The sequence below is a fragment of the Delphinus delphis genome, chromosome 1 (assembly GCF_949987515.2).
Source record: "Delphinus delphis chromosome 1, mDelDel1.2, whole genome shotgun sequence".
NCBI lineage: Eukaryota > Metazoa > Chordata > Mammalia > Artiodactyla > Delphinidae > Delphinus > Delphinus delphis.
The window spans coordinates 18,552,791-18,565,061 of record NC_082683.1 but is presented as its reverse complement, the minus strand read 5'-3'; the positions used below and the strand labels follow the sequence as shown (position 1 = coordinate 18,565,061).

The 12,271-nt window shown below is 56.1% G+C and overlaps 1 protein-coding gene across 1 annotated transcript in view; it reads left to right on the top strand.

Moving 5' to 3' along the window:
• The first annotated feature begins 242 nt into the window (after window positions 1-242).
• The window catches only part of MYOM3 (myomesin 3), a 52,502-nt gene continuing 40,473 nt past the window's right edge, over window positions 243-12,271 (top strand). Inside the window, exons 1-6 of the mRNA XM_059998573.1 lie at window positions 243-347; window positions 5,106-5,233; window positions 7,590-7,768; window positions 8,052-8,132; window positions 8,855-9,014; window positions 9,724-9,881. Coding sequence (XP_059854556.1) covers window positions 7,608-7,768; window positions 8,052-8,132; window positions 8,855-9,014; window positions 9,724-9,881 — 560 coding nt within the window. The 5' untranslated portion in view covers window positions 243-347; window positions 5,106-5,233; window positions 7,590-7,607. The remainder of the gene's footprint in view (window positions 348-5,105; window positions 5,234-7,589; window positions 7,769-8,051; window positions 8,133-8,854; window positions 9,015-9,723; window positions 9,882-12,271) is intronic.

The following is a 12,271-nucleotide window of genomic DNA, read 5'->3' as shown; positions in this document are numbered from 1 at the left end:
CACCAGGTGAGAGGGCCAGGGTGTCAGAGGATTTTTTACTAAAAGTCATAAACACCTCTTCCAACTCACAAGCCACAAAGCTCTCTAAGCTCCTTGGGGCGACAGTCGTTCCTACAGTCCATGACTCTCTGGGTCCTGTGACCCTCCTCAGGCTGGCCCTGTCCCCACCAGGCTGCACACCCGCTCAGGTCTCTGGCCTCCCAGGCAGGCAGCTCAGGCTACCAGCTAGGGGACAGAGTGTCCAAGGCCCCAGAGCTGGGTGGGGACGCTGGCATTCCTGAGTGTCCTAGGCTTTGACTCCACCACCAGGACTCTCCACAGCCTTGCCCCGCGCAGTCCAGAGAAAGGTGAGTCTGCGAGGTATCACCTGCCTCCAAGGCAGGCAGAACCCAGCCCAGGAGCAAACGAATAGTAGTCCAGCAGTGGCTGCACAAGGAGAAGTCAGAGGAGGAGGAACTCGACCCCGCTGCTGGGAAGTTCCTGTCCTCGCTGCCTCGTTCTTCCATTCACCTGCCCTAATAGGCCGAATTACAGATATTTTACAGAGGAGGAAAATGTGGCTCAGAGGGGTTTCTTGCCCAAGATGGTTTCCTAAACTTGCCTCACCATGAGAATCCCCTGAGGAGCTTACTAAAAATTCAGCTTCTTCAGCCCTAACCCAGACCTGCTGAATCCATAGCGACTGGGGAATCCGGATTCTCAGTAAACTCCTTTGACGATTCCTCTTAGGCAAGTGGAGGGAACCATGCTCTTATACCAATAGTTGTCCTACCTTGTGGCCTCAAATCATCCCCCTAGAGCCACCCCCATCTCCTCCCCTGTATGGGAGCTGGGGAGCTGCAACAAGGGGTGGTATTTCACCCTGGGATGGCTACAGATCCCTGGCCTCCCAAACCCCCAGCCCCAAGAACACACAGGGGTTGCCTGAATTTCCACCCAAAGAATAGGGCTGTCGGGGACGAGGGCTCCTCCAGAGTCCTGGAGGGCAAGGCCGGATCCCTCTGTGCCCATCCGCAGTCTGAGTGTCAGCCTGGACAGAGGGACACAACTCTGAGACCCCATCCCCACACCCTCAGGCCCTCAGCTGATCTTCCCTTCCCACTCTAAGGAGGAAGGGGCATAAGGAAAATGCGTTTTGACCTGCTAGTATGAGAAGAACAGTAACTGGAATTAACTGAAGTGTGAGAACAGCAGAGGGAGGGAAGGGAGACTAAAGCAGGGAGAAAGGAGGTAGCGGGAGAACGCATTGGACCAGACAGTTCTCCACTTGACCACCAGGTGGGGCCATCAGCCAAAAACAGTTTGGTTGCTGTCAGACAATGGTGTGGAGGTTCAGGGTGGTTGGCAGGTGGAATAGGGTTCAAATGATTGTCCGTAATATTCATAAGTCCAGGGAGGGCAACGAAAGGGAAAAGGAGGGGAGAAAGAATGAAATATTTAAGAAGTACTAGCCATGAGTTAAATACTATACCAGGCATTTCATGCATTTTAACCTCATTTGAGTATCATAAACATTCTGCAAGATAGGTATTCATTCGTTCATTTTTGACAAGCATACACGGGGAATTCCCTGGCGGCCCAGTGGTTAGGACTCCGCACTTCCACTGCAGGGGGCACACACGGGTTCCATCCCTGGTCGGGGCACTAAGATCCCACATGGCGTGACCAAAAAAAAAGAAAGAAAGGAAAAAAGCATATATCAAGGACCCAGTTGTATGCCAGGCACTGTTCCTGGGGCTAGGGATACAGTGAACAAGACAGGCAGGCAAGTTCCCTGTTGTCTTAGAGCTTGCATACAATTTGCAGATAAAGAAACGGCCCAGAAAGGAGGCCAAGATCCCCCCATTAGTACAGGTGCCAGAGGTGGGGATTTTTTTTTTTTTTAATATTTATTTATCTGGCTGCGCCAGGTCTTAGTTGCAGCATGCGGGATCTTCGTTGCAGCATTCAGGCTTTTGGTTGTGACATGCGGGATCTAGTTCTCTGACCAGGGATCGAACCCAGGCCCCCTGCATTGGGTGCGCAGATTCTTAACCACTGGACCACCAGGGAAGTCCTGAGGTTGGGATTTAAACCAAGGTTCCTATACCTCCAAGTCTGACCTCTGCTCAGCCTCATGGCCTGAGGGCTAGCTGTGCTCACATTAAGGCACATCAGGAGGAGGGAGGCCATCATTGGGTTAGGGTACATGGAGTACATGGGAATCCCACACCCAGAAGGAGGGGCAGAGAAAGCTCTCAGCACGCCTAGAGTCGTGCAGTTATTGGTGGAGCTCTCACTTAGCAAATGTTGCTGGGTGCCAGACATTGCACCACAGGCTCCACATTCCCTATTTGAATCTTTGCAATCAGACTGCAAAGCAGGCATCATTGAGCCCACTGCACAGGTGATAAAACCAAAATGGCTAAGTGACTTGCCCAAGGTCATAGAGCCAGTAGGTGGGGGCACCTCCATCAGGCTGCTTTGGGGGGAAGGGGTTATAGAACCAGTTTAAATGTCTGTCTCGTGCTGGATTGGAAGCCCACACCTCTTGGCTGTAAAACAGATTCACACTCATTCCTCACAATGAATGTATAAATGTGGGTCTTGGAAATCCCTTCCTATGTTGGGCCAGTATAAAATGGGAGAGAGGGCTTCCCTGGTGGTGCAGTGGTTACGAATCCGCCTGCCAATGCAGGGGACACGGGTTCAAGCCCTGGTCCAGGAAGATCCCACATGCCACGGAACAACTAAGCCCGTGCGCCACAACTACTGAGCCTGCGCTCTAGAGTCCGTGAGCCACAACTACTGAGCCCGTGTGCCACAACTACTGCAGCCCACGTGCCTGGAGCCCGTGCTCCGCAACAAGAGAAACCACTGCAATGAGAAGCCTGCGTACCACAATGAAGAGTAGCACCCCGCTCGCCGCAACTAGAGAAAAGCCCGCGTGCAACAACGAAGACCCAATGCAGCCAAAAATAAATAAATTTATAAATTAAAAAAAAAAATGGGAGAGAGCCATCAAATGGTCTCCACCCAAAGATGCTCTTAATGCTGCATCCAGGAAGGAAGGGAGATGCGTAGGAAGGGGGTTTCAAATAGGGCAGGAGACTGAGAATTTTTTTTTAAATTATTATTTTTTTTTTTTTTTTTTTTTTGCGGTACGTGGGCCTCTCACTGTTGTGGCCTCTCCCGTTGCAGAGCACAGGCTCCGGACGCGCAGGCTCAGCGGCCATGGCTCACGGGCCTAGCCGCTCCGCGGCATGTGGGATCTTCCCAGACCAGGGCACGAACCCGTGTCCCCTGCAACGGCAGGCGGAATCTCAACCACTGCACCACCAGGGAGGCCCTATTTTAATATTTTTTATTGAAGTATATTTGATGTACAATATTACATAAGTTTCAGGTGTACAATATAGTGATTCACAACTTTAGAGGTTATAGTCCATTTATAGTTATTATAAAATACTGCATATTCCCTGTGTTATACAATATACCTTTGTAGCTTATTTATTTTATACACAGTAGTTTTTACCTCTTAATCCCCTACCTTTATCTTCCCCCTCCCCCCTTCTCTCTCCCCACTGGTAACCACTAGTTTGTTCTCTATATGTGTGAGTCTGTTTCTTTTTTGTTATATTCACTAGTTCGTTTTATTTTTTAGATTCCACATATAAGTGATATCATTCAGCATTTTTCTTTCTCTGTCTGACTTATTTCACTTAGCGTAATGCCCTCCAAGTCCATCCATGTTGCTGCAAATGGCAAAATTTCATTCTTTGTTATGGCTCAGTAGTATTCCATTGTATACATACACCACACCTTCTTTATCCTGTCATCTGTTGATGGACACTTAGGTTGCTCCCATATCTTGGCAATTGTAAATAATGCTGCCATGAACACTGGGGTGCATGTATCTTTTCGAATTAATGTTTTCATTTTTTAAATATATTCCCAGGAGTGGAATTGCTGGATCATATGGTAGTTCTATTGAATTTTTCAAGGAACCTCCATACAGTTTTCCATAGTGGCTGCACCAATTTGCATTCTTACCAGTAGTGCGTGAGGGTTCTGTTTTAGGAGACTGAGATTTTGTCTGAAGAGCTCACTTGTGTATTCTCTCCCCAACACCCTCTCCTGAGGGGTCCCCAAGGCACTAGGAAGAATGACAGGCACAGTGCTGCTGGGCCCCCCTGAGGTCCCAGGAGGAGGCCAGGAGGGAAGCTGTGTCTCTGCACTGGGGCGCAGCCTCCCCCAAACCTGCTCATCCCCCGAGACCTGGCTCAGGTGTATCTTCCTCATCACGTCCTGTTGTAACTGCCTGTGTCCCCGTCTAGATTAGGGCTTATTTCCTAACGTCAGGCATCTTATCTTTTCCCTTCTGCATCCCCAGTGCCCACCAGGCCTAGGTATGAATGAACATGAGGGGAAAAAATTGAGATGGGAGCAGGGCGAGCAAAGATGGGGAAGAAAGTTCCCACAGTGGCCACTCGGGAAGCCTGAGAACTTTGGACAGTGAAGGAGGAAAAGGCTTCCCCTCCTGTCCTGCCTGTGCCACACCCCTGCACACACCCTCGCACATACCCCAGTGTGGCCGGGCGGGGCTGGTCAGCAGCTGCTGGAGGGGGCTGTGTAGAGACATGAGAAGAAACCCACTTCCATTTTCACCAGTGATAACTTATGAGCACTGAAGACTCATTTTTAGGTCACATCCCCTCCATGTCTTCACAAAGTCTGGGGGCCCAGCCTCACTATCTCCATTTTCAGAAGGGGAATCAGATGAGAGAAGCTGAGGGTCTTTCCCAAAGCACCTGTCACGGTGGTGGGCAGGGCGGGGGGAGGTGGAATTCAGATCAGAGCTCCCAGCAGCTGAGAAAACCTCCCCTGATCTGTTTTCCATACAACCAGGCCTGAGCTATGAGCTCCTTTCCACTGCAGTGGGGATGGAGCCGAGGGGAGGAGCTGTCTTTGGGTGGGGGTGGGGGTGGGGACAGCTCCACCTGTTGCTGCCGTCTTGGCAATGCTGGACCCAGGGAACGGCCCCTCCCTCTGTCGGCACCCCCCCCCCCCCCCACCATAGTTCTCATCCATTATCATCACACTGCTTCAGCGCTGCTATATTTAAGGCCCGTGCAGGCTCCAAGATCACATTCTTCTCCCGGTCCTCGCTGAGTCCAGGGCAAGAAGAAATCAAGGACCCTCTCATCCTCTGGAATCTTCTCCCCAGAGACACTAAGCGGGCACGGCTGCTTCTGTGAGTCACCTCCAGGGATCAGGGGTGGGGAGGGAGACCTCCAGATAATGAGACCCTCAGCTTTCCTTTGGCAAGTGGAGTGTGTGTGTGTGTGTGTGCGTGTGCGTGTGCGTGTGCGTGTGTGTGTGTGTGTGTGTGTGTGTGTTGGGAAAGGATCCTGGGAGATTTGGAAAGCAAAAGTATACATGTGCTTGGGTATCATCCCAAGTGGAAATGAGAGGGGATTCTAGAAAAAATCTCTGCCCCATCACACTGTTCTGTGTGGCCCTGGGTCTTCTGAGCTGAGCCTTCTGTGATGCGAAAGCTACAAAGCACACACACGCGCGCGCACACATCGCTTGGGGATGCCCTGAGCAGTGGAGGCTTTCCTGCAGGAAGCAGGCATCAGCAGGGACCGGGGTGGACCGGCAGGTCCAGCAAACCTAGAGCAGTCCTGGCGGAGCCCTGCTTGGCCGGCCCGGCAGGCAGGGGATGAGCGCAAGCCCGGAGGGCCCGCACGGCAAGGCGGGGAGGGCGTTCATCCAGCCTGGGCTCGCTGGTACGAAACCGAGGCCAGCACTCCAGCCTCGGAAGCTGGTGGGAGCATTAAGAGCACATCCCAGGCTGGGCAGCCTGTGTCTCCGCTCCCGCCCACAGGACCCAGCTTTCTGCCATCAGGGCTCTGAGTCACTGTGGCTTGGTGCACGTCTCTTTCACTCCTGAGGAATAGGAGAGGCCTCCTTGCCCCTTCTCACTGAGGGATGCTGTCAGGGGACTGGGCGGGGCAGGGCTGGTGGGCGGCAGACAGACCGAGGCTTGGGAGGAAAGTGGAGTGGGTGGGGAAAGTCACACAGCAGGACCCCTGGCCCGCGGCTTTGCACCCTCTGGGGCGGGCACGGGGGACGATTTCCCTTTCTGGCCGACCACACCCTGCTGACCCCTCCGCAGCAGGCGCACGGCACTCTGGGGACAGGACTGGGAAGCTGTGATCTCCTCCTTGCTGCCTAATCCTTAGCCTCAGTCATCGCTTTAAAAAGAATCGATGGCTCATCCACTAAAGCCAGGGGTCTGGTTGCAGGCGGCCCTGGAGGTCAGGGATGAGCGCCAGGCCCGCCGGCTGCGCCAATCAGGAGCAGAGCATCCGGGGAAGGGAGCCAGCAGCTGATGCCAGGGAACGTTAACCCTCAGCTGCTGGGGCCGGGGCCATGTGTCCCAGGAAAGCCAGGGGCCTCCCTCCGCAGGGTGGTACCCAGCGGCTCTCTCCTTGGCTGTGAGGAGGAAGGGACAGAAAGGGCAGGCCAGTCATTCTCTGGGTGCAGGCAGACCCTCCTTCTCAGGAGGAAGCGGATGGGAAGCCCAAGGTGTGCCTGTGCCGTTGTGTTCAGCTGAGGTCACTGTGGGAGGCCAGAAGCCTCACGGGCAGCCCTTGGTCTCGGCGAACACTCCGCAGCAACCCAGTCTGCCTTGGGTGTCCTTTGTGGGTGCCCAAAGTGAGCAAACTTTTAGGACCCGGAAGGATCAAATCCCAATAAAATTGACCCTTGGCAGCCTGAGCCCCCCGACACCTCAGAACAGGCCCTTTGAGGCCAAGGATCTCTGATGAGGTCAGCGGGCCCACCTACCACATCATGGACTTAGAGAAATGGTCCCCCACGGGCAAGTTCACACCCAGGTCAGAACACAGTCCCGCACACACACTCCGCCGTAGCCAACAGGCCCCGAGGGAGAGGCACGGACAGGGCAGAGCCGGGCCTCATGGAAGCAGACAGGAGAGGGCTGAGGGGGTGGGCCCCCCTTATTCCTCCGCCTTCACGGCCAGGGTCTACCTCAGGGCCTCCCAGGTCAGAGGCCTGGCCCCGAATTCCCACCTGGAGAAGGACTGGAAGCCATTCCAGGGCTTCCACCAGGCATCCTAGAGCTTCAGCACCAGAGGGCCCTCAGAGGCCTGCTGGTGACACCGCACCCCAGATCTGGGAAGGAATTTAGTGCAAAGAACCCAGAGCTAGCTAGCTGGGGGTCCCCCACTCTCCTCGCCTGCCTCTCCACATCCTGGACATCAGAGTGCTCAATCCCTCACCGTCTGGGAAGCTGAGAGCCGGAGAAGGGAGGGCCTTGCCCAGGTCATGTGGCGGGGGGGTGGGGGCTGGGGGCAGGTGCCGCTGGAAGCCAGGAGCCACTGGGGCAGCACATGGAGTGGTGGACAAGCCAGGCTGAGAGCACAAAGCCTGCCTCTGTCACCCCGCATCGGGCCTGAGCTCCCCTGTCTGCCCACGGGAGAGAGAACCCCTACCGGCAAACCTCCAGAGATGCTGGCGGACCCCACGGGGAAGGGGCGGGTGGCCGCCTGGTGGAGTGACCGTGTACCTTGGCTCGGCAGGTCGTCGCTCTTGCAGCCATGACTCTGCCTCAGAGCCCGGGAGGTGTGGGGGAGCCCCGGGCACCCCAGGCCGTGGCGATGCACAGGCTGGAGCACCGCCACGAGGAAGAGCAGAAATCTGAGCAGCAGCACAGCCTGCGGATGGGCTCCTCCGCGCGGAAACGGACCTTCCGCAGCAGGTGGGAGCCTCGGGGACCCAGCCCAGCCCCTGCGCTGCCCCCAGGGCCCTCGGCCCGCCGGGGAGGCGCAGCTCTGCTCTCTGGAGGCCCCGGTCTGCGGGGGGAGGCGTAGCCCTGACCTCTGTGTACTTGAGTTTGAGGAGACAGGCACAGCCCTGCTTTCTGAGAGCCCGGTGTGAGGAACGAGGGTGCCTGCTAGTACCCCGAGGTAGGAGGATGGATCCCCCAGCCAGACCCCCAGCCAAACCTGCAGGAGCCATGACCTCTCTTTTCCCGGGGGCAGCGAGGAAGAGTATCGGTTCAGCGCGGCAGACTACGCCCTCGCAGCAGCCCTGGCTCTGACGGCCTCCTCAGAGACGTCGTGGTAAGTCAGGTGACCTTGCCAGAGAGCCCTGGGCCGGGAAGAGGTCGTCCTGTCCAGTCCTCTGCCTCCCCACTGGGCTCCCACACTCAGCTTAAAGAACCTGCCCGAAGTTACACATCTAGAGTAAGCGGCTAGTCGGAGGTTTAAGCCCGGGGCTGACTGACCACAAGGCCCGCCGCACCACCCTCTGGATGAGCCCTCAGGCGGTAGTGAGGGAGCGTCCCCGGGGGAGAGGCTGGTGGGGGTCTGTACTTCACCACCCGGCTTCCGTGGCGGGGAAGGAGGCGGGGATGGGGAGAGGAGGAACAAGGAAAGCAGCCCACGTTTTGGACACGAGGCCCGAGATGGGAAGGCCTCTGAGCCTGAGAGCATCAGGAGGCCTGGGTCCTGGTCCTGGCTGGCCTGGAGCAGGTTACCCAGCCTCAGGTCCCTACCCTGTAGAATGGGGAGACTAAGACCTGTCCACCTGCTTGCAGTGAAAACAAGAGGAACGATGGCTTGTGAAAGAGCCTCATGAACTGGATCAATCATATTCATTACGCACCTTCTAAAAGCCGGACCCACGCAGGGCATTCTGGAGGCAAGAGAGGATTAAAAGTTGCCCTTGTCCTCAAGAAGCTTTAAGTGTGGCCGGCAGTGCTGGGCGTGGGGAAGGCAGGGCCAGGGCGTCCCCACATCACCACCCCCAGGGTCTCCACCCCTGATGGCCTCCGTCACCGCAGGGAGGCCCAGCTGAGGCGCCAGACCAGCACCGTGCAGCTGGAGGAGAGAGGGCAGAAGCGGGTGGGCTTCGGCAATGAGTGGGAGAGGACGGAGATCGCCTTCCTACGGACCCAGTGGCTGCTGCGCCAGAGGCGAGACCGGAAGGCGCTGAGATGGCAGGTGAGAGGGATGGACTGGGGCCTCCAGGGCCCTGAAAACTGAGACCCATCACACGCCAGCCAACTCAACCTACCCCCTTCTCAAGAAGAGCTGGACATCCCAGTGCCCCTACCCTCTAGCTGCGTGACCTTGGTCAAGCAATAATTCTAACTGAGCCTCGGTTTTCTCATTTGTAAAATGGGTGTATGTGGTACCAATGCTTGGTGTCGAGGTGGGAAGTAAATGAGATCAAGCTGGTAAAGTCACTTTCCCAGTGCCTGGAACACAGAAGACCCTCAGGGAATGCTACTCCTAACAAACGTCAGGGATCTGAAGCCAATTCCATACCCCCTCCCTGGGCAGGACAACAATAGCTGTAATACTTACATGGGTGTTATCAGTGCCTATGTTTTTCACATATTAACTCATTTAATCCTCACTGCAACCCCACAGGAGGGTGGGGGAATATTATTATCATCCCCATTTTACAGATAAGGAAATGGAGGACTGGCCTATGGTCTCACAGCTAGTAAGTAGCAGCGTTTGGCCTTGACCCCACGCCCTGCCCTCTGTGGCACGCTGCCTCTCAGCCGCTGGTTGGGGGGGTGCGCGGCTCTAGCCCACGTGGGCCCAACTCCAGAGCCTGGGTGTCGGGGAAAAGGTAACAGCAAAGACTGGGGAGAGGTGGTGCCCTGGCTCATAGAAGTCACAGGCCCCCTCCCACCTCCAGACAGAGAAGAAGGTCCGGGAGGCCAAGGAGCTGAGGGATCTGTGTTCCGGACGCGGGCCCTGGTTCTGGATCCCGCTGCGCTCCCACGCCGTCTGGGAGCACACCACGGTCCTACTGACCTGCACCGTCCAGGCCTCGCCTCCACCCCAGGTCACCTGGTAAGCCCCCAGGGGGCAGGAGAGAAGGGGTCCTTGCCCTGCCCCCATGCTCTGGGCCTCTGGGGGTTCCCTGAGTGTGAGTTCCTTACACCTAACACCTCCCTTCCAGGGACCCGGCCCCTCCCCTAGAAGTTCCTGCCGCCTTAGAAAAGCTGCAGACCCACAGACCCTGAGCTCTGCCCTCCCCAAACAGAGCAGCAGCTGCTGGGGAGGCTCAAGAGGGGTTATTCTTAGCTGCCTCCCAGCCAGCCTGGGGCTAGAAGTCTGGGCTGCCTGGGGAGCCAGCGCTTGTAAAAATATGATTCTGGTGGCATGTGAAGGCAGCTGCTCTGAGCTGGACATCCCTGGGGCTGCAGGAAGATGGGGGGAGGCAGGGAGGGCAGGGGCCCTGCAGTGAGAAGGAGCTCAGGCCTCGCTTTCTTTCTGCCAATTTGGTGTGTGGTCTCAACTATGGCTCTTAACCTCTCTGGTCCTGCCTCCATATCCTGTTCTGTAAAATGGGTTGAAGACCTCCTGTCCGGCTTGCACGTGGTGAGGATTTAATGCCACGACAACGTGGAAGCCCTCAGAACTTGAAAGGTGCTGGGAAAGCAGGAGGTGCCGATCCTGGGAGTGAACCCGTGACAGAACCACAGAGTCGAAGCCTTGCTGGCGGAGGCGGGCAGAGGCAGGAGCCTCCTGAATGGGCCTGGTGGAGGTGGGGGTGGAGAGTAGGAAAGTGATCATTCCAGTTGGCTTTTCTTTTCTTTTTTTTTTTCCTTAAAGCATATATAATACCTTGGAAGTCAGAGAAAGAAAAAGAGCTTAGGCCAAGAGCAATCAAGAAAAGTGTTCTGAGGGAGGTGGCCTTGGGGCTGGCCGTTGCCAGGTGGCATTCATTCACATTCCTTGGGAACCAAGGCAGTCCGGTAGGAGGACTGCTCCCAACAGCCAGCCTGGGCTAAGTGGGGGTCAGCTGCTCAGCTGGCCTGGCCTGGCAGCTAAGCCCTGCCCTGCCCTGGCACTGAGGCCCACATCTAAGCCATGCCATGGGAGCCTCTTGGGAGGGAGTCTTGTTTCCACCCTTGCCAGCAAGGTTGCCACAACAAGGAGCTGAGCATTCTCTGTAAGTGGCAGAGGCCAAGGCCAGGCCCACCTCCAGCCAGAGGGACTCAGGTGGCCCCCGGGGCTCCTGGCTTTGGGATCTGGTTTCCCTTCATCAATCACCTCCGGCAGGGCCACACATCATCCTGGGATTGGCCTCCAGAGCTCTGCCCGGGCCCTGGTAGAGACCCAGCCCCCCGGTCAGCAGGAAGATACTGGCTGCCCAGGCTTGTCAGGCGAGTCCATTCATTCACCAATTATTGAGCACTTCCTGAATGCAGGGGCAACTTCAGGCGAGTTAGGCAAGGCCCAGGCTGGCTATGTTTATACTGCAGAAGTGGGCCCTGGCCACAATTCATTAATGTCAGAATCACTCTCCCAGGCCAAGCCGCCTTCAAAAGTAAAATCTCACACCAAAATATGGGGAATTCCTGGCTGGCCAGTGGTAGGACTCGGCGCTTTCACTGCCAGGGGCATAGGTTCGATCCCTGGTGGGGGAACTAAGATCCCACAAGCCGCATGGCCAAAAACTTAAAAATTAAAAAAATAAAGGGGGGGGGAACACACCAGAATATGTAGGGGAAAAATAAACCTAGAAAAATAATAAAAATCTCACTCTTTTATGTGGGCCTCTCTGAGCCAGGCTCTGGGCTGGGTGCCTCGCCTTAGCTGTCTCACTTAATGCTGTTTTATGATTGGCTGCCATTCAGCCTCATCCTTCAAGGGCCTGCCGCACAGGCAGGAGACTGAAGCCCAGAGGGGGGCAAAATGAGACCTCAGGTCTCTGGCTGCCCAGGTTGTGCCCAGAGCTGCAGCTGCTGCTTTTTCTGGGAAAGGCAGAAAGCTGGCCAGGCTGAGTTGTCTGGAATGTTCCTGACAGCTGGCGGGTGGGGGGGCTGACCTTGGCCCCCAGGCCTGGGAGATGTGGAAAGATTGGGCATGCAGATTAGGCACCATCCTCCCCACAGGAGACTTAGTTGGGCTCCTTTCAGAAGAGGTCACAGCCTGGGGGCTGTGTAGTGGGGCGTGGGCACAGCACTGTTTGGTTGCCATGGAGACAAACGGGGGCGGGGGGTGTGTGTGCTGTCCAAGGAAGGTGATGTACTGAGGTTGGGGTGCCCTCTCTTGGCCAAGGCCTCCTCTTTGAACTCAACCACCACTGGGGCTGACTTTTCATGCAAAGTTCTCATGGACACAGAGGCCCAGAGAGGGGGACTGATTTGCCCAAGGTCACACAGCAAGCTAATTTTCACAGACATTCACTCGCCAGCCCCGACTCCTCAGGCCTCCAGAACATACCCCAGTGG